Source organism: Zerene cesonia, chromosome Z, assembly GCF_012273895.1.
Source record: "Zerene cesonia ecotype Mississippi chromosome Z, Zerene_cesonia_1.1, whole genome shotgun sequence".
Taxonomy (NCBI): domain Eukaryota; kingdom Metazoa; phylum Arthropoda; class Insecta; order Lepidoptera; family Pieridae; genus Zerene; species Zerene cesonia.
Window position 1 is genome coordinate 11345878 of NC_052122.1, and position 24048 is coordinate 11369925.

Sequence of the window (24048 nt, forward strand, 5' to 3'; positions counted from 1 at the left end):
ATTTTCTTTTTTCTTTATTACAATATTTATGGCAAGACTAGGTATATAGCCTATAGCCTTCCTCAATAAATGGGCTATTTAACACTGAAAGAATTTTTCAAATCGGACCAGCGGTTGAAGCGATCACCGCGTTCAAACAAATAAACGAACTCCGCAGCTTTATAATCTTCTTCTTCTATATATATAAAATTCTCGTGTCACAGTTTTCGTTGCCATACTCCTCCGAAACGGCTTGACCGATTCCTCTGAAATTTGGTAAGCATATTGGGTAGGTCTGAGAATCGGCCAACATCTATTTTTTATCCCGATATTCCTACGGGATACGCACTTACGCGGGTGAAACCGCGGGGCGCAGCTAGTCTATATATATAAAATTCTCGTGTCACAGTTTTCGTTGCCATACTCCTCCGAAACGGCTTGACCGATTTTGATGAAATTTTTTGTGCTTATCCGGTATCTATGAGAATCGGCCAAGATCTATTTTTCATACCCCTAAATGATAAGAGTAAGGCAGAACAGCGTTTGCCGGGTGCAGCTAGTATTAGTATAGATTTTATACAAATCGAAATATTTTTTATTCCAATTATCAAATGTAATACACACACAAACAATATAACACATAAGCTCTCAATTAAACAAATGACAAAGTTCAATTTGCATAAGCGATGCATAAGCCGTGTATGAAGGATTTAAAGCTAATAGCTCGATGGTAAAAATGTTTTACAACCTCGCTAGTCTCCCCTTTTGAGGGATTATACGTGTCTCTTTGTTGCCATTACAAAGAGGGCAGAAAACAATATTTCATCGAAATTGGATGTTGATTTGTAAAAGTACACGGTCACTATAATGAATTGGAACGTTTTGCAATTAATAAAACAAAATTGATTATCAACTGTATGTCTATTTAGTTACGTTTTAAAATACTAAAATGGAGTGTTGCTGTTATATACTATTTTTGTATTTGTAAGTTTTCTTGGGTTTAGATGGAATAGATTTTTGAATTTGTAACTAATTGAACTCCCGGGCGTAGCAAGTGAAGTTTATTCTTGAAACTAGATGAATGTTTCATTTCTGTGTTAAAAATAACTGCCATCCCCAATTTATAAAGTACTTTTCTTCCAGGAGCCACAAAAAATCATCCTGTATATCATGTCTATTAGCAAATTACATAATTACGCAACATCAATTCCTTTCGAATCACATTTAGGGTGCTATATCGATTAACAAAAGTACAACGTCTTAAAAATCGATTACTTTCCCGAAATAGTTGAGAATCGCCTTTAATTATTAAACAGAATTCTGTAACATAATTTAGTGCAATGGTAAAATGATAGTAGTACTAATAAATAATTATTTTCCCTTCTAGAGTGACCTTAGAAAAGCAAGCTTAACCCTCTTAAAGCTGCAATCTAGCGCAAGTATAAGCGACAACGAAGAGATCAGTATTCCACTACTGGGACCATGCAAAGGTAAGGTTTTGCTATCCTTGATAACATACCCCTCAAGTCATAGACCCCAAGATGTCAAAGCCTCAAACAACGTCTTAAGGGCACGGCTGCTCCTTGTAAATTTTGCTAAGATGCTTATCTATACAGTTTGTAATCATAAACAAACCGCTTGACTAAATCCTGTGGTGTATACACGGTAAATGTACGAAAAAAATATTTTTTATTTATTTAATTTTATAACATATGTCTGTCTACCTGTTTATTCTGGTTATTCTCTGAACGGCTGGACGAAACGGCCAATTGACGGAAATTTCACTGGTGGATAGCTAATGAATTAATAACTTAGGCTATTTTTTAAATATCATTGTACTATGGAAGTTTTAATAGTACGCGTGCCTATCTAAAAACCTTATTTCAATGTAAATACAAATATGATTATTATTAAATGAAAACCCGTGTTCATACTTAGACATGATTACCGATCTCCTATAAAGATGTTTAAAGAAATTCCGTGAATAACAAAGCTTCTAGTTGAAGCCTTGTCCTTACGAATTCAAACTAAACCGAAAACATTATGTTCAGAGAAATATGCATCCTTTTATGCTGAACGCTGTGAAGTGCTCCAGCGATTACGAAGTATGTAAACTTCAGTCGGAAAGTCAGACCTACGTATCTTCAAGTCATACGCCGGTCTCGTTTTGTGTTATACAATACCCTTGTACTGGGGCCGCCTGAACTTTTCATTTCGTACTCACACACACACGAAACATTCCGATTTAACTTTATGTGCATAATATAGTCGTTCAATACGAAATAAGATTGCCGAGGCCCGTAATTTCTTCATTACCCTTCCTATCTTTTATTTCTATCGTCATTTATTCATTTTCATATAAAGTTGGAAATCCATTTGTTGAGGTGAAAGTACTACAGATATCCTTACGCCTCTGCAAAATGTTCACGGACGGTGGTAGCGCTTACCTTCAGACGACCCACAAGCTTCACTGCCAACGATGCATTTAAAAAATAAAGAAAAGACTTGAAAACACTAGCATATCGAAGAAAGAGTAATGATGGTTACAACTGCAATTTCTTTTTTTAATTAAGCACGCGCACACACGCCTTTTTGATAGTCTGAGTTTTCAGATTCCCTGTAGCTCCTTTATATGTTCCGATTAGGTAGATATGATACAAGCGGTTATGGGTTAATCTTATAAGTGCCCACATCCGAACAACATATGAAAGGACTATACTTCGGGCTGTAAAAACGGCCTTCGTACTCAAATTGCATGCACTGTAAGTTAGCCAGATATATGTTAAACTACGCAATTTGTTATCGATTATTGATTTACTAACCGCCCGTATAAAGCTACGATTGAGTAGAGAGAATCAGTTATATGGTGGAGGTTAATGACGGAAATAACGTTCACATGCATTTCGATTTGAGCTTTATTCGAAGATATAGATGTAGAAGAAGAGCTTGCTTATGTAATCCCCAAACCCCTTATCTTTTTCTGACATGATCACACGTAATTATATAGAACGACAATCTAAAGGACTCGGATATCTATATATGAAAATCTAGTTGTGATACAATCGATTTCTTATTCGTCATCAAATTCAGTGCAACATATAAAATTCTTTGACGTATTAAAGTTTAATTTAACAGAGAAATCAATGGAGAGCATGGCCAGCCGTGAGACGCCGTGCTTCACCACCGGCAAGGATCTCAGGGCGTGGAGGATGTCAGCCAACGACGTGAGATCGCGCGCGAGCGCTGACCTCATACGAGTGTCGTCGTATCCTTTGTAAGTGTAATGTAACTGTCGATTTTGATTGTTTTATATTAAGTTTATATCAATAGAAAAGGTGGTGACGTCATAAAAAATATTAATAAGTAAATCCCATGACACATTTTACAATTGTTGGATATGGGGTATTGGTACCTTTGGACTATTGAAATGCAATATTCTTATGATCATATCAATTAATAAACTTACTTCTCATATTAATTAATCGAAAAAATGTTTAAAAACTTTCAAATGACATGAACTCAATTGCATTATCCACATATTACTTGGGAAACGGTTGAGTCGAATTAAAAGGCATACAAAACGTTTACGCCTCTTCATATAACGATTTATAGAATATTCAAATTTCATTTTAGACACGAATAAAATACAAACATAACAAAATATATTACATATATCACAATATTTGTGGCTGACGCAACCAATCGTTTGATAAAATACGTGAACCGTTTGACGTGAAATAAAATATGTTCTTACTAGTGTATATTTTATTAATATGCGATGTAATGAATTCTGTTTTAAAATAGATTAAAGGATATGAATTGTGAACTAATTGGTTAAGTTTTAAAATAGAACTATTTTAAGTAAACCTAGGTTGCATCGTTTCGCCTCGGTGCCTTACATAGTTTAAGATCAATATCATCGATCGAGTGACAATTTCCATGACTTATATATGAACACAACCCTTTACAAGTATGTAATTGGAATATATTGGCTTCTAGCTCTCCGCTCTCATCGTTGCTAGTATAGTCGAAGGAAAAGATAGTAAGCTCTGTAGTTGTACCCGCATAGAGAACGTTCCCATGGGGTTTCCGGGATAAAACTATCCTATGTCGTTTTTTGAACAATTTCGTTCGAGTTACCGAACTGTTAAAAAAAATCAATTTTCATCTAAATCATTTTAGTGGTTTAGGCGTGAAGGAGACGGTCAGACAGAGTCACTTTAGCACTTATACGACTAGGTATTTAGTAGAGATGTAAGGATTATAAATTTGTAATGTCTAATTACGCGGAATTAAATTGTAATTGTAATAAGTTTATCCAACTCTTAACGCCTTGTTCGGTTAATACAGCAAATATTTCAGAAATTGGAAAATATTAATTGGCTACTTACAAATAAACATTTAAAAGAGTAGTTGGAATGTCGTGTGTTAAAGGTGTAATTTATAATTTATAATAAAATATTATAAATACGAGAGTTTGTAATGATGTGTGTGTGTGTGTTTGTTGCTCTTTCACGCAAAAGCTACTGAACCGATTGCAATGAAATTTGGTACGTAGACAGCTTGACAACTGGAATAACATATAGGCTTTTTATCTCGATATTCCTACGAAATACGGACTTACGCGGATGAAACCGCGGGACGCAGCTAGCAATTTATAATTACACAATTCTTAGCAATTGAAATAATTTTTGTGTAACGGAAATAATAGTACAAGTAATACTATATCAGATTGCCTACGACAAAAGGTCTCATATTGTCTTGGTCAATGAAATCACAAGATAATTAGTTGGTTGGTGTATACGTCGCAAAAACTAAAATAATATGGTATTTTCTTGTCTTTGATTTCACGCGAGTATTATACATTTAGAAATTAAAAACTTTTTAACGGATTTTAAACACGATTTATTCATTATATTATTAACCCGACGTTTCGAACACTACAGCGAGCAGCTCGCACTAGGGAAGTTACATCAGTCTCCCCGTGACCACGCTAAATAATTGAATAATATAATGAATAAATCGCGTTTAAAGTCCGTTAAAAAGCTTTATTTTCTAAAATAATATGGATTTAACCGCCACAAATTTTGAGCCTCAAATATCCACATGCTCGCTTCACTTGTATCAAGCTAATATGAAATAATTTCACTCACTACTCACTACAAATGAGGTTAACTACAATGAGTAGCAACGTAAATGATATTTCTGGAATTGCAGAAATTATTCGCATGATATCCGTGGCTTAACAATGTTTCCTCCTATCACTGATACATTTGATATTTGAGTTTAGATATGTGTTTACGTAATTCCTCTGAACTTGTATTCAAATTGTTTATAATTGATTGAATATCAGTGGAATTTAACATAGCTTAGGCTGACCCTTTCAATTGTAATATAAAGATGCCTTCAATATATTTCATTATACAATTTTATAGACTGTACTTTTAAACTCCAGTCTAGTGCCCAGATATATCGATATACATGCACTCACGCATACATAGACACAACAAAAGACATACACAAAAAACATGCAATTTTGAATTGTTATGCTAAATCTGTTTAATGCTTTACTTAAAGTGGGATTCGAGCGGTTCAGCTCGCACTGGGGAAGTTACAACACTTTCATATAATCACTGAAATAGTAGCATGCTACTGCGTATCGTGCGAGGAGTAAGGGAGCCGAGGGCCCAATTCCTTTTCCTCACCCTTCCTAGTGCATTCCTTTATCACCATCATCAATCCTTTCCTTATCCCTTATCGCTTAAAAGCAATAGATTTGCAGTACTCGCAATAGAACTTTTAAATATAAAAATATTCTTCAAAATCTATTCACCCAGTGGAAAGATCTGATGTGGCAAATCCAAAAAATACAATTGAATTGAGAACCACCTCCTTCTTTTGAAGTCTTTTGAAAGGAATCATGAGAATGTTGTAATAAAAATCTCTTTTGTCTACGCATTTCAAAACATATAGAACAGACAGGGGCAGTTTAATGCGATTTACAATGTACGCATTGTTCTACCGATATTTGAATTCCACCGCGCATTCGAAATTTTCGTTCCGTTGTTAAACAAATGTTCAAAATGTTATGTTACGTACAGCATTGTACTGAGGCTGTTTATATATTTCTCATATACGTCAATAATTTACCAAATCAATTGTTTTGGCAATATATTTTTATATTTCTTTTTTCCTCAAATGATTGTGCCGAACAGCTGGATGTTTTAAAAGTAGAAGTTATTATGTTATAATATTTATAAAAAAAATTAAACCGGAGAAATAATTGTTTTGTGTTGTTTAATTGTTATGTTTAAAAAAGTTTAAATAAATATTACTATTATAGTTTTTATAAACTATGAAACTTGATTCATTAAATAATGTGATTATTTTATAAAATATAACGAATATCATAAAGAATTAAGTAAAATATTACATACTTAATTCAATAGAAGTAATTGGCCAGATGCCTTTTTTAAATTTGAAGCTCTTTGAATGTATTTGTCTTCTAAGTGTTAGGTTTTTCTATCTAGTAGATATTTGATTTGATTATAATGGGCTCGCTTATAGGTTTTCCATATTTCTTCTAATCAAAAATTATTTAGATTACTCGTGGCTTAGATGAAATGTTCACTAAAGTATTTAATATTTAATAACCCTTTAATTTTTTGTTGATTTAGCTAAACGAAATTCATACATTTACATATTTTTCCTCTAATCCACAAACAAAAATGCTATTCATGAAACACTAAAGTTTCAATTATTAGAACGCTTAATCTCATTTTAATAGCGCATTTTTTAACTTCAATGACATTTGCCAAAGACTGTCAATACTGGGATTAAGTTTGTTTAATGCATCCTAAAAGCATGAACTATTCTACAGAGAGGAATATGTAAAACGAAAATTGTATTAACCTTTTCAAGCAGAAAGTAGCTTTTTCACAACTCATTGCAATGTGTGAGTTTCGTTCGAATCCGTAGCGCGTTACGCTAGAAAGGGAATAATTCAATTATTTTGAAGGCACATGCCACATAAAAAGCAAATATCCGTACATCTGTCGCAAACAATATACACCCACGTGGATTCAATAACTTAAGCTCAGTGTGTTTGTAATTAATACTGAAAACAAGAGCATTCACATAATTCTGTTAGATTTTCACTGATATAACATTAAATTCTCTTTGCAGGAAAGAGGGTTGATCAAATTTGATTTTTAAGTCTTTTTTCATAGGAGATGTTAACTCAGTCGTATTGTAAGCGTATCATCACGTATACAAAACGTTCCTTACGATACGCTACCATCACGCTTCATGTGCGAACTTCTTAGACGTTATACGTGCTCGCATGATTTTCATCCTTCATGCGTACATTTTCGTTTTGCATTCAACAATCCGTTATGTTACGAAAACTTAATAAAACTAATTAACTACTACCCAACGTCATACCTTTAGAATAATATACAAACCGATGATGATGGTGGAGAAAGTTTTTGCGACGCCTCGAATAACATTGGTGTTCTGGAGGGATCTCTTTTAGGTCCCCTTTTGTTCCTAATCTAGCTTTTTTATTTTCTTTTTTATATATGTTAAATAGGTCCGTTTGTAGATTCTACTTCATCAATATTTAATGTGGATGGACATGGCCCAAATATTGACGCAGTAAAATTTGCTATTAAAAAACCAATTGGTTTAGCTAAAACACTTAAAGAAATTTATTCTTCCAAATGTATAAAAGTTAAAAAGAGATATTATTCCCTTATAGGGGGACAGATTGTATATCCTTCGGAATCTATTGTGTTTCGAGGGATAACAATAAACGAGAAACGATAGTGCGGAGGACATCAATATCGCCGCTGCTAAGCGCAGTTCGGCGCCATATGCAGTAGGAAAAATTCGTTTAGCTTTCTTATCAGTTTGGTTTCCTTTGTATTAATGAATATATATAAATTTCACATTATATGGTAGACGCGGCTATAATACAGTCGTTCGACTACAGGACAGTTACTTATCATTACTATTCTTTAAAATGAAAGGCTTTTAATTGATACTATCATAAAATGCTGTACATAAGTGTGAAATGGTTTTTAAATCGGTGGCAAATTCTATAAATGTTTAATTATGAGACTTAGGATCTTAGGACTTAGGCCCATAACTAATAACAGATAATATTTTTTTAATTCAGTATTCAATTATAATTTGCTTATGAAATGGCGCATATATTGAAACTGAACTATTTATTTGCTTTCAGAGAATTCAACAGAATCCTCTTTCAGCGTTTATTTATTTTTCTATACAACGGATTCGCATTCAAATTATATTCGAATAAACAAAAGGCAAATACTCAGTAATATGATAATCCTGTAATTCCAATACGTAGAATTCTCCCCGTATTGAGCCTTTGAGCTGCTAAATGAGTTGGTAATAATGCTTTTTTATCGGAAGCGTGTAATAAGTCTCTTCCCGTATTATACTTTAGGTATAAAACACGTTTGTTCGTAGACGCTATTTGATTATGAGGTATCTCGAAGCGTACAATTTGAAAAGAAAATTGATTTTGATATTCAGAACAGTAAAAAGAGGCGAATAGAATATTGAGTATAACAAAACTGTAAAACAACATATTTTCTAGACCGCTACCTTGATACAGCTGTTAACATGTAAGTGTAGAACTGAGAGGACCTAGGTTCGATTCCCCGTGGGGAGTCACAAATAAAAATGGCTTGATCTGGCAGGACACAAAATGCTGATTAGTTTCTTGTTCATAAAGAAAATCTATTAGAGAAACAAATGTATATTATCTGTGCCATAATCCACTAGGGTATACGGGACTTCACTTCATAAAACAACAAAACCCACAATATCAAAATGGCAATAATTAATTTGTAGTTATATTATGTTTATTCACATAGGATAAACAAGAGAGCTCTGAAGGCCAAGAGAAGTTATAAAATCTGAACATCAAGCCCTATATAATATGGACCTTTACCAACAGAGAGTAAATCACTGGTATAAAGTTGTTCAACAACTGTCCATGAATTGAAAACTTTGATAGCCTCGGCTAGGATGAGTATATACTCATCCTAGCCGAGGAGCCTAACGGTTTAATTAACTTTCCTTATCCGAGTAATTATATTTTTATTCAACATATTGGACTCATATGATCAATAAATCAACAAACGCACATTGTAAAGACTAAACTAAACAAAATAATAAAACATTGCAGTTGAGAGAGACTTAATTAATTAACTATCTGTGTAGATCTTTGTAAACGTACACAATGCGGAAAGCAATCAATGTCTTCATATAATACTATTTCCTGAATGTTCTCGAACTAACTAACTGTAAATAAAACAATAGGTCAGCTCTGAGCTGACAGTTGAGGAGCTGTTTACAACACACGATCAAAACGCTGTACATAAAGGCATAAAATTCAACGGGTGCCGTGTTATGGACGTTTTTCATGCTAAAGTGTGAACATTTTTGCTGTTTGAAATGTTAAAGTTTGGAAATTGTTGTTCAACGGAATTTGGAGCTATATGTAATAACTTTATATACACACTCGCATCACTTTGTTATGCTCGAAACATCAAACGCAAACTCCAAACTTAATTATTCATGTCAATCCTTTATAAGCGGTAATATTTTTTTTAATTTCCGTGTGTTCGGAATGATATCTCATCCAAAGAGAATCGGTAATTCAAATCAGGAACTTGATAGCGTCCCATTAAAATATATTTACAATAAAATTAAATTAATTTGATGCAATTTTATGATAACTATCTGGATGTTAATATGGGAATAGTTTGAGGGTTTAATTTGGAAATGTCTTGGTGCTATTTTTGTGTATGGAGAATACGAGGAGGTTAGAGTTTAGGTTAGATTTAAATGTGCTAACGCTTAAATTACAAATCAATTCTAGAAAATAAGAAAGCACGAGTCTTTTTAAGGAAAAACCGAAGCTTTATCAACCGCATTAGGTAAACCGATATTAGTGGTTTTTGATTTGTAGGGTTTTTCCCGGAATTTTTTTATTTTATTTATTTTAGGTTCACCAACAGGCATTACATTAAAGAAATTACATCAAGTAAATATAAACAAATTAACTAAATGAACTAAATGCACACCTTTAAAAGGTAAAAACAACATGCATATGAATTAAACATCTAAAATATTTTAAAACTAAAGTCATCAGCATATTTTTAGAAGTGTACGGAGTTGTGGGTATGAATTTGTACTGAAGATGTCGATTTCGAAACTATATTGATTTAGAAGTCGACAAATTCGAGGAAAAAAAGAATTTTGGCTAAGAACAGTTCTACGGATCGGGGAAGGTTTAATAGGGTGACGCGGATACCTATGAGGAACATTAAAATTTAATTTGGTATCAAATGCCATGTACATGTATGTAAAATTGAAAGATTCAACTTAATTTTTTTATTATGCATAATACATACTATTTTTTACTCTCTAAATGATATTAAATAATTAATTTTTAAGCATCCGTAAGTCTGACATGAACTGTATATTTCCTTTAATCATTTTGTGCTTTCACCAGAATTCATAATACACACAATATTCTATCTTCACATCTATTTTCAACTTTATTAAAACGTTTTCAACGTGCACATTTTTATTTTAATACAATATATTTAATTTAATTGCCGTAGGTTGTAACCTCACAATGGAGGTAATTGGTCTAGTTTATTTCCCGCTATGACTTATTATCAACTTCATCTTATTTAATTTATTAGCTGACTTGTAATGTTTTGTTACCGTTTTTCTTACAGCATATCTCGTTACGAGGGAATTGAGAAATATTTTCTTATTGAGTATTATTGAAGTTTTCAAAGATCTTTATTGTATTTGTGTGAAAGTTGACAAAGTTTGTTTTATAATTCAGCGTATCTCGTCAGGGCTTATTTACTTTGCTTGTGACCTTTGGTTTTTGTATTGATTGTACGTAAGTATTCTAGAGTTTTATCTTTTTACAATGTTATTGTTGTAACCGTCGGTAGGTTTTTTGAAGATTTAACCTTAATGTTATAACCCTTACTTTATCTTTAAGCGAAGTAAAATCTTTCTTGTACTTAAAGTAATGTATCAATAGTTTATGGACATAATTACATTTTAATTTAATTTATACTTTTATAACATTGAAATGCTTTATAAATGAGAAATTTTGAAGAATAGAAAAGAAACAATCATCGCGAGGTGGTATTGGAATCGACGTATTTTTGCTACGATAAGGCAAAAAGACGCGGGTACGAATTATATTCTCACAATTAAAAATAGTACATATGTGCCGGCATGGTCTTTTTTATAATATGAATTCATTGTTTCTCTTTTTTTCTTTTTTTGATATGTACTATAAAGAATAAATATATAAATAATTAATGCAATATACTGCTCTCAATATTGGTAGCGAAGTAGAAATAAACACTAAGTCTTTCATGTCAAAGAGAATTTATAATATTACCTAATAAACCTCATTGATTGGTGTATAAGACTCAAAGACTCAAAGATGTTACGTGTGTATGTTTTGAGTCTGATCATTGACTTAAACCAAGAAGTTCTAAGAAACCTGTAATTGGATCCTTATATATATTTGAGAGTTCGTGAAATTTCGTAGACAATTTGACTCTCGGATGCAAATCATTTTTATTAACGCGTTTCGTTCAGTAAAAATGTTGACTAATTAAACGTCAATCAAGTCTTACTGTTGTAAGCGCCATTTTGTAGATAAATTGATTAAAATAAAGTGTGCTCGAAAGTATCAGATTTATTTTAAGTTTCTTTAAAGATCAGTATTAATCAACAATGAAAAGTTTTCCATTGAACAATTACTAGAAGCCTATACAAAAGTTCATTAATGAATTGAAGCAGAATACAAAAACGTCTTATTACAAAAGGGCAGAAATATAAATATACAAAATATAAATTGCTGCATTTTATGTGATCACACGGATTTTATGTGACCCTTGTCTATTTTATTTGGAAGCATTTTTGTTCCGAAATAAAACTGATATGATATTATATCTCAACCTATTATTAATTAGTTCTTGGTAGTATAAGCTGTTATTTGAAAATGACTGACAGACAGTCCAATTAAAATGCTGTTGCAATTATAATGTGTAGACTTGCTGGAACCGAAGCTCAGGGTACCCGGATTAAAAATAGTCTATGGACTTATTCAGGCTGTAATCTTATGCAAACTTATACGCAAAAAAACTACACGTTTTTGCGTGTTTAAATACCAAACATACATATGTCTTAACTCTGCCATCTATATACATATAATAAAAAAGTAATAAAACTGTGACTGTATATTGAACATATAAAACTAAATAAAAATTAGTGGGGGTTTAAAAACAATAATAGAGTAGGTAGGTAGGAATCCTATAAGAAATGGTGTCTGTTTATTTGTTACGTTAATATCTGGAACTGCAACACAGATTATAATGAAAGTTTTTTGTTGTATAGGTATAAAGTATGGGCAAAATATAGCCTAATTCATATCGAAAACACCTGATGTAGAACCACAATAGGCCACCTAAACTAAAAAATATATTACCTAATTTTATTGAAAACCTCCAGTTTGTACACACTCAAAATGAACGCCAAAGTCACGAGTTAGTTTAACATTAGTAAGTTTTTCAAAATTTTATCTATTATCCTAAACGGGAGAAATCCAATGAACCAAATATCTGTCATTCTTGTTGTGCGTGTTGGAGCTAATGCGATTTTTAAATATATACATTGGTTCTTATGATAAAAATTATGGAGAGATATTATTATGGTTAACCCGTGTGAAGTTAGATCAAAGCTCGGTCTACCACAAGGAGCTCGGTTTGATAATCACTTATACTTGAACAAGCGTTTCAATTATAATGACCTATACGGTGTATAATTGGCAGAACTGGAAGTCATTATTACTTAATCATCATAGGAGAACTTGAAGTGTTCTACCGTTATTATTTAGCAGAGTGTATTCTATGCTGAAAACCCTAATATTCACAAAACACCTGAGTCCTGAAGAAGCACCTAAGTCGCCTAAGTCACCTAAGTGACCTAAGTCAAAGAGTTAGGTCATAACTTCATTTATTTATACTTTATTACAATATGCAGCTACATTTTAAATTCAAATGATTCTTAATTGTAATTTATTATTATTATTATTATTACAATCCTACTAATATTATAAATGCGAAAGTTTGTAAGTATGTGTGTGTTTGTTGCTCTTTCACGTAAAAACTACTGAACCGATTGCAATGAAATTAGTACGTAGACAGCTGGACAACTGGAATAACATATAGGCAACTTTTTATCCCGATAATCCGTACAATTAACGTTTCTGATGCATAAATGATTTACAAGCGATAAGTCGCTATTAACTCGTCTAAAATATGACGGCTCCGAATTAAAATATAAACAAACATATGTATCGCGTATATCGCTAAAATCTTACAAACATTTTTTTTCGCTAGTAAGGACCTGAAAAATATTTGAGGCATAATTGAGTATGTACTCCACACAAATGTAGAATACAATGCTTTGATGCAACGAATTTCTAAACTTCAATGCTTTGGGTAAACTAGAATTTTAAAGTAAAGTTGAAGTGCTCACTACTGCGTCTATGTTACGCTAGTCATAATTAATTAGGGATAAATTATGAGTTGGTTTATCTTTTTATTTTCCTCGTATTTTATCTAAGAAGGAACACCTAAGTAACTTAATAATGCTAGCTATAAATGTTCAGAACAGAGACTTAACAAAAGCTTCTCCTTTCGCAGAACTGGAGTTTTTATCCAAAAAATTTATATTCTTAGGTAGCTTATAATGGAACGTGGGTTCTTTTGAAAACCCTATATATCTTTAACAAATGTTTAAATTTAAAACCTAAGTTACCTGCGTCGCAGGCTATCTTCCATGGATTGTCTGGTCAAAATTGAGTTTAAAAGAATAGAAGTTTTTACCAAAATAGGATATTATATGATAGGATTGTTTTTATAATTGTTTTTTGATTAATGTTACCGTTTGAAAGAATTTGATATGCGATTACCTTGGCAGCTGAAATTATTTGGTAAGCTATTATAGATGAATTTTTTCAACCAACTCCAAAAAGGGAGAAATTCTCGTATTATTTTGTCGATTTAAGCAGAACTTTCGGATGCATCATTTTGATGGATTTATTTTATTTGAAAGTTCCTTTTGTGGTTCCATTAAAAGTTGATCTAGTCCGAATAATTTGATTGTGCTTTAAATTTTTTTGTGAAAAATGATTATCCCTTTTTATATAAATGTTTGCCTTTTTAAATGTATTTTAGTCATCATAAGTGACTGACTGTATACCAGGTATTTTAATTAAATATTCTATTTATTTATGTATACTACCTGCCAAATACTATATTAAATTTGAAGCGGATTTCGTCGAACTAATCTATTGTTTAGGATAATTCTCGTTAGCAGACTTGATTGAATGTCCGGCTATCTTCGTTGTATATAAGATAACATATTTCTCTGTAGGTTATCCTTTACGGTCAAATGTGTGCATGTAATTAATAAGACTATTGATGGGATAATTAAATTATTTATTGATGCTAAAAATATAAAGTGTAGTAATTTGCACGATTTTTTAAAGAATCAATTGATTTTTTCATCTCTTTATATATTATTAGAACCCTCATAGGAGGCCTGTGTCCCAGCAGTGGGAACATATATGGGCTTTAATATGATGATGATATATTATTATATTGTTGTTGCGTAGTTTTTTGATTATAAAATATATATTTTTGACATTAAAATCTATTTAACACATAAATAACTAAGCTTAATTCTAATAAATTACGAAAACACATAAAGCAAATAAAAAAGACAAAACTTGTTTATATTTTTAATTTATTCGATATAATACAAAAAAAAAAAATAAAAAGCGTGTAATGATAACGTCTGAATACAACATTGCAACAAATTAAACCTAATAAATACAATAAAAAATTAAAATAATAAAAAACACGTCGGGCGACTTTTAAGGACATAACTTAGCAAACTTAAACCAAAAAACTTAGTTAAGTTGAGCAAAACAAGCAACAAGCACATTCAACAAGTCGCGCTTAGACTCGAAATTTACCCGCTATACATGGTGAAGGTTGAAGAACACTCGAAAGTTCGGAAAGAAAAATCACTAAAATTTTTAAAATCAAATAAAATTATTAAAAGTATGTAAATAATGATATCCATTTAATAACGCGACGCGAAAATGGCCTAGGGAAACTACGCAGCAGTGCTTTTCCGAGCGCAGTTGCATCCAGACTGCAAGTTATCTAGGCTTTAACTGAGACCCTAACTCATTTCATAGGCGACGTTCACACGTCAACAATCAACGGCATGTGAAAAAAAAACAGTAATTTAAAATAATATAAGTTTAATAATACTCATTTAAATGTATTGTAAAATTTATCAAGTAATCTCAAATATGCCTGAAAAGAAAAGAATAAGGATTCCTAACTTTTTCGCGGTAAATATCAAGAGCGTGCGGGTAGCGGATTACTACAAAACAGTACTGGCGCGTAATTTTTCACATTTTTCTTTAATCTGGGCTATAGAGAAATTAAATTAAAAAAAATAATTAATTATTAAACAATTATAAAAAAATTAAAACTATAAATAGGTCAGTGTTAGTGTCTGAATTCGCATGCGCGGGAAATCAGCGCGCGCACCTCCGCGCCGCTGGCCGCCATGACACAACCGCAGTGCGTAGTTGATACGCCGGCAAGCTATCTTTGAATCCGTTGATTCCCGGTGAGTTCACTACTCGCCAAAGGAGATTCGTGACCAGTGCTTAGATGTCATACCGTGTGATCCCGTGTTAGACTAGCTGTTAGGGCATGCATGCTTCTATGTTCTGTCCGTGTTAACTTAACCCGCTATGTCCCTTCCTTTTGGCTGTGGGAGTGTTTGTTACAGATGTTTGTAGGATAGGGTGCAAGAATGAGGCGACTGGATATGCAAAGGGAGGGTGGGAAGGAAGGGACCATGTCTCGGAGCGAGTCTACGGTCAGCCGGTGCACTCCTCACACACCACTGGGGCCTCCAGACAGCGTCAGCGTTGACTCCAACCCAATGCCTACTATATACCGGTAACTTACAGCGTAGGGAGAAGAAGTAAACACGCTAGCATGTTTTGCCCTTTGATTGTCTTAACAGGCAATTTACCCTATGATTAAACATTTTTCCTTTGTTGTCCTTCCATGTGTGTGAAAGTTGACGTGTTTCTCAGTATTATATATGTGAAACGACTTTAAGCGGTCAAAGGGTAAAACGCGATGAATGCTCAGCAATGCACGATCCAGTAAAGTCCCTATCCAGCGTCACATCAATGCTGTTAAGCCGCGACACACAGCGGTCATCGCATGATATCACGGCGCAGTATTTCTAAGGTACAAGGTTACTAAGAAATCGATAGTCTACGCTCTGAACGCTGGCAACAACTGCTCCTGAATTATGCAATCGCACGCACCTTACTTATGCAGGGCAACTGGTCAAGGCATTATGTGGCGAAATATCAAATTAATAAATATTAAAGTTATAAACGGTCTTCAGGTACAACTTCATCGATTCTAGAGCCAATTGTTTTTTAAAAAGTAGCAAGGCAAATTGGAGTTACAGTATGATCGACTATTAATAAAATATTTACAAATGGTGCCATGAATGCGATCGATCGCTCACCATAGTGCACTACTATGAAAATTTAAACGTATTCCTCAATAGTAAAATCTCTTACAAAAATCTTTGATGGCGATAAAAACAGAATTTCCAAAATATTTCACGTACATTGCAGCTTTGCTAACTAAAAAAGAACTAGGCGAAAGTATGGTTTGCGAAGAGTCGTCTATCATTAGCAAATCCCAGGTTGTACCATGTTTACGAGGTTTTTACAACCATTTAAAGTTGTTGCCAGAGATCAGCTAGCTGAATCACAAGACCATCCAGCTGCGTTTGCTTGGCTTTTCATGTCTGGGGAGCCGTCAGCCAGGTATACCATCCTCACTTTTGCTAAACAACACTTTTCCCACTCCTTTTCCTGCTACTCTTTCTTCCTTCACTTACTATGCTTGTAGATACGGTTAGGATTATTATTAGCCTTGCTACAATAGATCTTTGGACACATCATTTGTTTCATTAAACTCAAAGATTTGGCCGTAATATTTCGTTATGCGATAACTAAATAAATAATTAAAAAAGCTTGACTTAATTGAAAATTGACTACAAAATTTAAAATCTTCAATGTAAAGAACTAATATTGCATTATAGATTTCAATATTTAAAGAAAGATGATCAAATTAAAAACAATCTACGTCAGGCGGAAATACAATTAATTTGACAATATATGAAAATATATCATATCATACCTACGTCATTAAAAAACACAAACTTGCAATAGTAGATTTAATTAGTCAAGTAATTCAGTAGTATAGTTCAATAGTCAAATAGTCTTAGTTACAATTTAGTTTTAGGTATAGTTTGTAAAGACAATTGTTAAAAGAACAAGAATATTAAAGTTATATTCGTATAAGCTAGTAACATGAATGCTATTATTCCATCGAAATTACATCAGTGAGTAGATCGAGACCATATGGGAATCGATAGTTTAGGAGACAAACAGTATGTTGAAATTGTCTCGTCACAAAACCAAAAGGTATCTCATTAAATTTTTAACTCAATTGTTTTTGTTTGTTTTAAATCATCTAATTTACTTAGTGATCCTTATTTTGTTTAGATGTCGTGCCCCCATTGCCTCATTAGATTGTATGGATGAATTCAGTGCGAATTCACAACAGATGCTAGATCAAGGTAATTTAAATCATTATTTAACCTTAGTCTCTATTTTTAACTTTAGCGTACATATTTTTGCATGGCATGCATTTTGATGTGTTGAATTCGTACAAGCAAATAATAAGATCAGTAACGTTTTGTAAACAGTCGGGGACATGAATATGTCGAAACATGTGTCGGTCTACATGGGAAACCATGCCAGTATGCCCTCCTCCGTGACTCCAGGGCTTCGATACAAAAATTTAGGTAAATCTGGTCTGCGAGTTCCCAACATCGGCCTTGGTCTTTGGACAATGCTGAATGAAGATATCGCTGAAGACATAATTATGACTGCGCTCGAGAATGGAATCAATTTATTCGATTTATCTGAAGCACATTACGGTAAGTTGGGTGAAATGGTATAATTCGTAGTGAAACACTGTTGTTTACAATAGGATATTTTCAGCAAAAGGTGAAACAGAGCTGGGGAAGATTTTAAAGAAACGAAACGTGAGGCGGTCTAGTGTGATCATCACTACGAAAATATATTGGAGTACAAAGTGAGCATTATAAGTTTTATTCCTTTTCTACCATTTTAGTATTATAACAGCGTGGATCTAGGTAATGCCTACGGAAAACTTTACGTTCAAGTAATCATTTTAAATACTCAAAACAAACGATTGTTTGATTATTTTGTTTATTAAGGTTAATAAATTTATGGGAAACAAAAAATTATAAAAGAATTCGATATACGTATACAGGTCAGATGAACGAGGTCAATCGCGTAAGCATATCATAGAAAGCGTCAAAGCGTCATTGGCGAGACTGCAAGTAGATTACATTGATGTTGTACTCTTGCATAAAGTGGACCCAGTTTGTCCTATGGAGGGTGAGTAGAGTGCACCAGATCTGTTAGTCGATCATTTTCAGGATTTCTGATTATCGTATCGTTTTCAGAGTTAGTGCGTGCTATGAATTTTGTCATCAACAAAGGATATGTTATGTATTGGGGCACAGCACGCTGGTCTCCATCAGAGGTAAGATGAAGATAATAATTTTTATTTGAATTGATGTTATATTCATTTCATAACATGCGATATGAAATGTCTCAGATTTAAGTTCATAATTCATGATTTCCTGGTGTCTTGATAGTTTAATATGAGCGGAAGGACATACTTTATTGATATAGCAATACAAGTAATGATGTAACAAAGATATATTATATATAGTATATAAAAAGAATTGGGCAACGATCTGTCAACGGCTTACTTCATTTTTGATAATCTGTTTAAATTTTTTATTGATCAGTGGGTTCGAGACGAAAATTCCGTTAATTTTTGTTTGTATACAAATATATCTATATCGTATGAAAAATATAATTTTGAATACTGAATATTTTTAGATTTAAATAATCCAAGACAACTCACATTGCTTTTTGTGTCGTTATTTACCTTATATATTACGTAATTTGCGCTGTCATTAAGAAGTATCGATTTTCCATAGATAATGGATGCTTATTCGAAATGTCGAGCATTTAACTGCATCACGCCGGTTGTCGAGCAAACTGAATATCACATGTTTTGTCGGGACAAGGCTGAACTTTATATGCCGGAACTGTATCATAAAATAGGCGTTGGTAGGTATTCCACTTATTTCTACGATTACATACATTGCTTATAATGTAAGATCATTGCTTCGTGGTGTATATTTCCATAGATTTTAGAGAAATTGTCTTTTATATATTTTTATCGCGGTTTCGTACTATGGAGTAACAGCTAATTTGCTTGCTAATTAGATTGATATTGTCGCGTTTTGTCTCTACAGCTTGAAGTCATTAGCTAATTTAAATCTAAATGGCATTAATTGAAATGGTCCGGATTTGAAATTTGGTTCACAATGGACACACGCACATTCTGACGTGCTTCCATCGATGTATTATTGGGTGCTTAATTATGAAACTGTGTTGTTTGTTCTGTATTGTTTAGGAACAATGGCTTGGTCTGCTATTACCACCGGGAAGGGTTTAAACCGTGAAGAAGTGACGGGTCTTTTCGCTAAGTCACGCTTCAATCGCAAATATAGTACCTTCAGTTGGTGTGAGGAAGACCTAGCTGTAGCAGATGTAAGGTTCTATATAAATTCACAAAATAGGCTTGTGCGTTATTCTTTCATTGGCTTAGTAAAAGACTGAAGAGTTTTTAATTTATTCCTTCTATCCAATTCTGTAATATTTTCAATTCGCGATCAAAAAAGAGGTTACCGAAATTTTCACAGTAATTTCACATGTTAATCTAGTATTTTTTCATTTTTAAATCAAGTGTAAAAACATATTGCTCAGTTGTTTTTAGAAAACAGTTACATCATTTAAGATTGTCTTCAACACAGATGCCAGCTTCCAACAGCAAAGAACAAACGACCGGAGAGGAGTTACGCACTTACGGGGACAAATTGCAAGCTTTGTCCAACCTCGCCAATAGCCTGAGTAAATCTATTTCATCCCTTTGTTCCTTAGTTCTTTAGAATTAACTCTGCAATTGACTTGAATATAAACATGTAACTTTTAATTGAAAGCGTCATCACAAACGTATTACGATTAATGACAAAGAATAATTTGTTTCTGATTATTTAATGGTTTCTAATCAAGTCTTCATAATAAATGGAACGAAATTTTAACCCTTATAGAGACACTTTTATCGACCTTAGTATATCTAATAAGCATACAAGAAATAACAGTTACTTATTTTATTTTAATTAGATTGCTCAATGAGTCAATTAGCAGTTGCATGGTGTCTTAAGAATGAGAATGTAAATTGTCTACTGCTTGGCGCTACCAGCGTGGAACAGTTCAAAGAAAATATACACGCACTACAGGTAAAATAAAGAAATAAATTTGGCTTATCAATTAATTTTTTAAGATAATTAATTCATAAATTAAATCGGACCTTTTCCTTTGAACCTATTTTATTTTTTATTTAGGTATTATTTATTGGACCTTTTTTCAACGTATTTGATGATATAGATAGATTACTGTTTAATAAATGGTTTTATTTAGATTGTCATTTGAATTGATTGATGGACCAATGGGTAAAATAGAACGAAAATTAAATTAAATGTGCTTTTCAATTAACGTAGATTGTCCCACAACTGAGTCCAGCGGTTATGGTGGACATAGAACGTTTGCTGTCAAACAAGCCGCAAAGGCCTCCAATGGTCTCCACACTGGCTATGCGCAACCAGCAGAACACTAACGCTGCCAGAACTGATGCTGCGTAAGTAACTATTTAGGATTTTAAAGTTATGTTTGTCCTAACAGATTTCCTGATTACACATATTGACGATTTATACGCATTAGTAGTGAAATTTGATATTTCTTAATTAGTGGAGCTTCAACTTCTGGAGTAACGACACCCAAACCTGATGCTGATGTTGAGGCTAACGTCGCCACACCAGAGAAGGAAGCAGAAAAGACTTGTGAGATTCAATGATCCTGGTGGAAAGGAAGCTCTGACACAGCTTCCAAATCTAGTAAGTCGAAGGTGAGTTATTGAAAATATTGTTATCATGTGTACCAGCTCATTTTTTGCGTATTTAATGATTTAAATAATTTCAAAGGAATCGCTTCTGAAGGACTCGAAACCAAAATTCTTCTTGAACAATGCCGGAGAAGTCATCAGGCGCGTGGGTAAGTAAAAAATCGGGTATTCGAAATATACAAATAGTATTATTAGTTACTTTGATTGCAATCTTTAACTTCTCTTAACAGAACATGATGGAATCACCTCGGACACAGTTGTATCAGTTTCATCATTAAAAGGCAAACAGCCAGCAACTGGAGGAAGTAAAGTAAAGAAATCCAAATCTGACTCGTCTCGGTCCCGCTCAGCATCCTTACAAAGATCTTCGTCAGGACAAATATCGGTCTCTAGAGATCGGAAAATGTCTAGATTCAATCTAGGCTCCCCTGCTGATGTATAAACGTTTACGATAACATTTGTGTTATCACTTGGCATATTATTCGGTTTCTAAAACCCTTGTGAAATAACATTACATTACGGAATTGAGTGAGACAATCGTGTGGATACAGAGTGCCTTTTTCATTAGAATTGTTGATCTTTTTTTATAAATTAGCGTTCTTCCTTTAAATTTATGTAAAGGTTTTTTTTTGTAATATTAATATTTATAATATCATTTGTTTGTTCTGTAAATTCATAAGGAATGTGGAGATCTAGAAGTCTGTGATCGCAAATGATTGAAAAATAATTGTAGCGATAATAAATGTATCTGTAGAGAAGAAATAATCATTAAATTGAACGTAGATACGATGTATATAATTGCCAACTTTTCTGAGGTTTTACTATAGAGTAGAGTGAAAAATACAGATTTTAAATGGAATAAGTAGCAGTAGCATCTGTGCAAAATGATTAAAATAAGAATAGAAATCTCATTTAACTTTTCAAATTATTTTTGTACGTATCAGTAATTAATTTGTGTAAATATATATTGATGTTTTGTGGCTTGTATATGAATGTATAACGAGTTTAAGCATATTGATATTCTAATTCTAATCATATTATAGAAACAAATTTGGTGTCTGAAATAAAACGATTCCTTTGATTACGTAGGTTGTAGGAAGTCTAATAGTTCGTAAGGTTTTTAAATGTCTAATTACAAGAATCCTATAAATTTGTCGCTTAAATCATTGCTTATTGAGTACGTCTTATGTTATAATTTAAGACTTTTTCTATTCTATAAAACAGGCTTAATAAAAAACTTATACTAGATATAAGATAAATCGAAATATCGAATGTTAGGTGAAAACTGAACCCAATTACATATAAATTAGATTGCTTCCCTTTAATATTCTTATAACAAAATTAATAAGAAGGGTTATCAAGGATTCATTTTAGGTACTCACTTATTTATATGATAGAAAAGTGGTGTTATAGTTGAACCCGACCTACTAATAATTTTAAATAGTTCTGCAATATTTAGGTATGTATATTAAATATCATATCTATGTATATAATATAATATTTATTACTCTATTGGTATAGGATTGTAAAAAGTCTTCAGTAGATGTAAGGGAAACTTGTAAATTTCTGAGAAAAAATACTATATGGACTCAATTCGTAGTTAGAAAATTATATTATTATTTCAATAAATGAAATAAAGTATAATTATAAAGATGGATATGCATGAAGATAAATAACAGTAGTGCTGATATTTCATTATCGTAAGTGTAGAAAGTTACAAACTCTATTTTAAGAAAGTCCGTCATCTCAAATTTTATTAGTATAACTAAACGCACATTTAAATAGGTTGAGACTGTTTAATAATTGTGGATTGATATGTATTTCAAAATGGCAGTTTTATATCAAGCTCGCATGTTTGATTCTATACTTAAATCTAGACTTTAATCTTTGATCTACCCTCAAAAAATATTACAGTAGATGTTATCTATTACTCATACACTATATTTTTTTAATCATAACTAAAATCTTAAAGAACTTCAAATGAATAAACAGCTAATAATACTAAAAATTAACCCTCTTGTAGAGATTTCATTCGTGAACTTATTATAACTTATTAACTAATAAAAGGGTTAAATAACTCAACTTTATTATTAGATAGAAGATATGCTTTGGTAGAAATAACTATTGAAATCTAATTTCATGCAATACTATCTAATAGATTTGCAGTAATTATAGCGCGTTTTAAAAATATTCTAGCGCTTGTGTTTAACTCTAGTCTATAGAAGAATCGTGAAAAAGATCAGTATCATAAAAGTGTATGGAGTAGTGTTTCGTGTCTTTTAGGTATAATAAAATATTACTATATATATAAAGGACGCTATACGCCATTAGTTTCAGTACCGGCTTTGTGTACTGTCTGAGCTTGTAGTGTCTATTCACTACTATGTGTCCAATAATTATAAGCAAATTATATTGACGTATAAAAAATATCAATAAATCTAGAGACCGTTATGCGCCTACATCTGAATTCAAAGCCTCACACTCTTAAAATAGCAGTTTACTAATTAATAAATTACAGGAAATATGATCCATGAAATAACTATTCTAGTAATAGTACACATAATTTTACAAAACTTTATTTACCTATTAAAGTCAAAATCAATGTAAAATTCATTGGCGATAGATAGTGAACATGTGACTATAAAAATTATAAGTAGATAAAAATGTGTTTAGGATGACTATATCTGGTTAACCATAATAATAGATAGATATAATAGAGAATGCAGCT

General features: G+C 32.4%; 1 protein-coding gene across 5 annotated transcripts in view; it reads left to right on the forward strand.

Annotated features, from left to right (window-relative positions):
* The window catches only part of LOC119835877 (voltage-gated potassium channel subunit beta-2), a 42631-nt gene extending 19280 nt beyond the window's left edge, over positions 1 to 23351 (forward strand). The window contains exons 4-18 of one of the 5 annotated variants that reach the window (XM_038360951.1): positions 1367 to 1469; positions 3115 to 3253; positions 17753 to 17826; positions 17956 to 18189; positions 18254 to 18347; positions 18549 to 18676; positions 18745 to 18824; positions 19291 to 19423; positions 19773 to 19909; positions 20173 to 20269; positions 20543 to 20658; positions 20920 to 21056; positions 21167 to 21323; positions 21400 to 21469; positions 21551 to 23351. In XM_038360951.1, the coding sequence (XP_038216879.1) occupies positions 1367 to 1469; positions 3115 to 3253; positions 17753 to 17826; positions 17956 to 18189; positions 18254 to 18347; positions 18549 to 18676; positions 18745 to 18824; positions 19291 to 19423; positions 19773 to 19909; positions 20173 to 20269; positions 20543 to 20658; positions 20920 to 21056; positions 21167 to 21272 (1578 nt within the window). In that variant the 3' untranslated portion in view covers positions 21273 to 21323; positions 21400 to 21469; positions 21551 to 23351. Of the gene's footprint in view, positions 1 to 1366; positions 1470 to 3114; positions 3254 to 15558; positions 17672 to 17752; positions 17827 to 17955; positions 18190 to 18253; positions 18348 to 18548; positions 18677 to 18744; positions 18825 to 19290; positions 19424 to 19772; positions 19910 to 20172; positions 20270 to 20542; positions 20659 to 20919; positions 21057 to 21166; positions 21324 to 21399; positions 21470 to 21550 lie in introns of those variants that run through there. The other 4 variants (XM_038360952.1, XM_038360955.1, XM_038360953.1 and 1 more) reach the window with 4 other exon arrangements.
* The last annotated feature ends 697 nt before the right edge of the window (positions 23352 to 24048 follow it).